We start from the raw sequence: 3,577 nt of genomic DNA on the forward strand, positions 1-3,577 counted from the left end.
TGTACATGTTTTGTTCTTATGAATGAATGAAACAAATAAATAGACATCTCTTAATATATTCTGACAATTCAAAATACATATTTAAGATATCTCTAATTATATTCTGACTTGTATAAATAACATCAGATTTATCATCATGTTGTTTGGAGACTCCAGTTCAACATATCTTAAATTTATCTTTAGATATGAGATTCACTATAAAAGGTTTAATTAATGCAAATTTCAGACTGTTTCATGTTCTGTAAATTGTCAAACAAAGCTGCTGCTGTTGATCTTTCTGTTTTCATAAACAGTCTTCCCAAGACAAATACTGAAACACTGGAAAGCTCTAAAAGAGTTGATTGAAGATGTTTTTGATAATAGAATTGACTGACATCCATGTTAATATTTTTGTAGCATAAAATAGAAGGTGAGTCACGTAAATTTATGTTTTCATAAAACAAGTAGCCCGCCAAGACCAATATCCTAGGGGAAACACTGAACTAGTTTTACTTTACTGCTCTGCTTGTGTGTTTCACTGTTTGCCTGAAATAAAGAGTGTAAATTAAAAACAATAAATCATAACTAGTATGTGGGTTAATTGAGACAGATTTAGACACACAAAGCAGGCTGGATTCTGAATATTTTATCATTGTGTGTGTCGTGATAAAAACTTTTCTTTAAATAAAAAGTGTAACATTGATTTTTGTTGCTGAGAGCTCATATGAGACAAAAACAGAGGAACTTTGGGAAGATATGTGACCTGCTAAGGGTTTGTTTTTTCTGATGGTTTAATCTAAATAATTCTGATTACTCTGACCCATCAGCTGTTCTCACTTTAAAAACTTTGACCATAACGCACTTTTGAGATTTGCCAAGCAAAAATCAAAAGCAGGTTCTTGAGGAGGCTGAGCATGTGAAAAGAAATCACATCTAAATGCAGTTTGTTAGCATTAACTCTGAGGTCACAGAGCTCATTAGCCAGCACACTTTACAAACCAAACCTTCTTATCAATGCAGCCCTGCTGCTCTCTGATTATCTGTAATCAAAGATAAACATGAACAACTCCAGTTTACTCAGTCATTACCTGAGTGTGTGCAGCTGGTGACCTCTGAAGTACAGGGTCACTGCTTTCATTGTTCCTCCAGGTGTCCGTGGTTCACATTTTGAACATGCAATGCTCCATTTCCCAACACAGACACAGTATTATAATAAGTACTGTAATGAGTACTGTAATTAGTACTGTAATGAGTACTTTAATGACATGGTTAATGATGTTTTCAGGGGATTAACAACTTTGTGGTCCAGTTTTTGTAACAGTTGAGAACTATCAAAAGTCTAAACTTTGAGACACTGAACATAACTTTGTTAACCTTCAATCATTTATTAACAATCAGGTTTGTTTTATGGGTTAACAAAATGAACAGAAAATATCAAAAAACATGTTCTAATGCTGGCTGTTCGACTGACCCTCATCTCGCCTGGTAAACTCTACATCCTTGACCGTCCTACCTAAGCCCTTCCCTTCGACCTTTTAGGCTACGCCAACGATGCTCGATTAGCTGAGGCGCTGCGAGCGGACCCGTCCCGGAAAGGCTCCGTGGTCAACGTTAACCCCGTCAACACTCGGCCTCAGAGTGACACACCGGAAATCCGCAAGTACAAGAAGAGGTTCAACTCTGAGATCCTGTGTGCGGCACTGTGGGGTGAGCACAAACACACACAGCTTGTGTTCACTGATGCAGCGCTGCAAATACACTCAAAGCCACATTATGGCCAACATGTTAGTGGTGTTATTGTTTTTAAGACTTACTAAACATAAAATTAACTGTCTGCAGCCTACAGCTATGATTCCACGTCTCTCTTTTTTCACTCTGCGGTGGCTCTTTATGGCAAAATAATCTAAAAATGAATTAAACTAGCATTCTTTGAAGGAGTATATGTTGCATGAAAAAACCTTAAACATGTCGGACGGTCTGTATGTGATGAGAATGAGTCATGGCTAGTACCACACCATAAATCATGTGTTTGCTGACATTAATTAGCTGTGGCTGCAGCTGTTTATTTTCTCAAAGATGGTTTCTTTAGTATTGATTTTCTCTTAATACAAACAGGACTCACACATAGCTGCAGAATATAAATTATAGAAACAGGGGCCTACACAAGAAAATGTATTTGTTTTTCTTGTTTTCATGAGAATTTAGTCATATTACTTTGTACCGTCACCAATAAAATATTAATAATAAGATTAATAATAATACTACATTTTATTTGAAAGCAACTTTCATGGCACTCAAGGGCACCATACAATTAAAATATAGTATATACTGCAGTAAAACACAAAAATGAACTAGAAGCACTCGAAGAGCGCAAACCTCTGCCAAGGCAATAGGGTCAGTTATGCTAAAAGGTTCCCCTTGGAAAAGTCAYGTTTCCAGTGCTTTATAGTAAATATAGTAACATCATGTTGCATGTATTTAGACATAATAATAAATGATGGAAATCAAACTTTCAATGTATTCAAAGATATTTAGCTGAAAACATGACCTCGCCCTTGGCGGAGGTAATAAAAGAACAAAAGAAAATAATAATAAAACATTGTACATGACATAATGTTAAATAAAGGTGATGAGAGACGGAGGTTAAACTGAATACGCCTGTTTGAAAAGAAGAGTTTGAATTCATGATTCAAACATGGAGATGGGAGGTGGGAGAGTTTTTGATGTCCGGTGGGACAGAGGTCCAGAGGTGGGCTGCTTAGTGACTGAACGCTCTTCAGCCCATAGTGATGAGACGAGCTGGTGGAAGAGGAGGACCTCAGACTGTAGGAAGATGTGTTCATGTGGAGAAGTTCTGTGAGATACTGAGGGTAAAGCTTAGGGAGGGCTTTGAAGGTGAGGAGCAACATTTTATAGGAAATGTGAAATTTGATGTGGAGCCAGTGAAGATGCTGTAGGACAGGTGTTATTTGACTGGTGGAGGGGGTTCTGGAGATGATACGAGCAGCTGAGGTTTGGACCAGTTGTAGTTTATGGAGGGATTTTGCTGGTAAACTGAAAAGGAGGGAGTTGCAATAATCTAGACATGATGTGACCAAAGTGTGAACCAGAATATCAGTACTGCTGGGTGAGAGGGATGGACGGAGAGGAGAGATGTTGTGGTAACAAATGTAGGCTGAACGAGTGATGTTACTGAAATGAGATTTAAATGGTAACGTGTTGTCTAGGATGACACCCAGACTCCTAACCTGAGGGACGGGAGAAACTGAGGTTCTGTCGATAAAAAGAAAAATGTTGTTGGTTTTGCGAGGGTTGGTTTAATTCCAATAAGAACAAATTCCATTTTGTTGCTATTTAGTTTGAGGAAGTTGCTTGTGAACCAGCACCTGATATCATAGAGGCAGTCAGACAGTGAGGGGGGTGGGAGAAGGGGTGGTGGACAGGTAGAACTGGGTGTCATCTATGGCTACATTCACACTGCAGGCAAATCCGACCCAAATCCAATTTTTTTGACCCATCTGACTCATATCTGATTTTTTTATGACAGTCTGAACGAGACAAATCCGACCCAGGCCGTTTCAGTATGTGGTTTTAAATC

General features: G+C 38.3%; 1 protein-coding gene across 1 annotated transcript in view; it reads left to right on the plus strand.

The window, feature by feature from the left end:
• The window catches only part of LOC106531478 (mitogen-activated protein kinase kinase kinase kinase 4), a gene marked incomplete at its 3' end in the record, with an annotated part of 193,726 nt that overhangs the window by 168,658 nt on the left and 21,491 nt on the right, over positions 1–3,577 (plus strand). Inside the window, 1 exon segment of the mRNA XM_014027356.1 lies at positions 1,519–1,686. Within this exon segment, the coding sequence (XP_013882810.1) occupies positions 1,519–1,686 (168 nt within the window).

Source organism: Austrofundulus limnaeus, unplaced genomic scaffold (assembly GCF_001266775.1).
Source record: "Austrofundulus limnaeus strain Quisiro unplaced genomic scaffold, Austrofundulus_limnaeus-1.0 Scaffold640, whole genome shotgun sequence".
Taxonomy (NCBI): domain Eukaryota; kingdom Metazoa; phylum Chordata; class Actinopteri; order Cyprinodontiformes; family Rivulidae; genus Austrofundulus; species Austrofundulus limnaeus.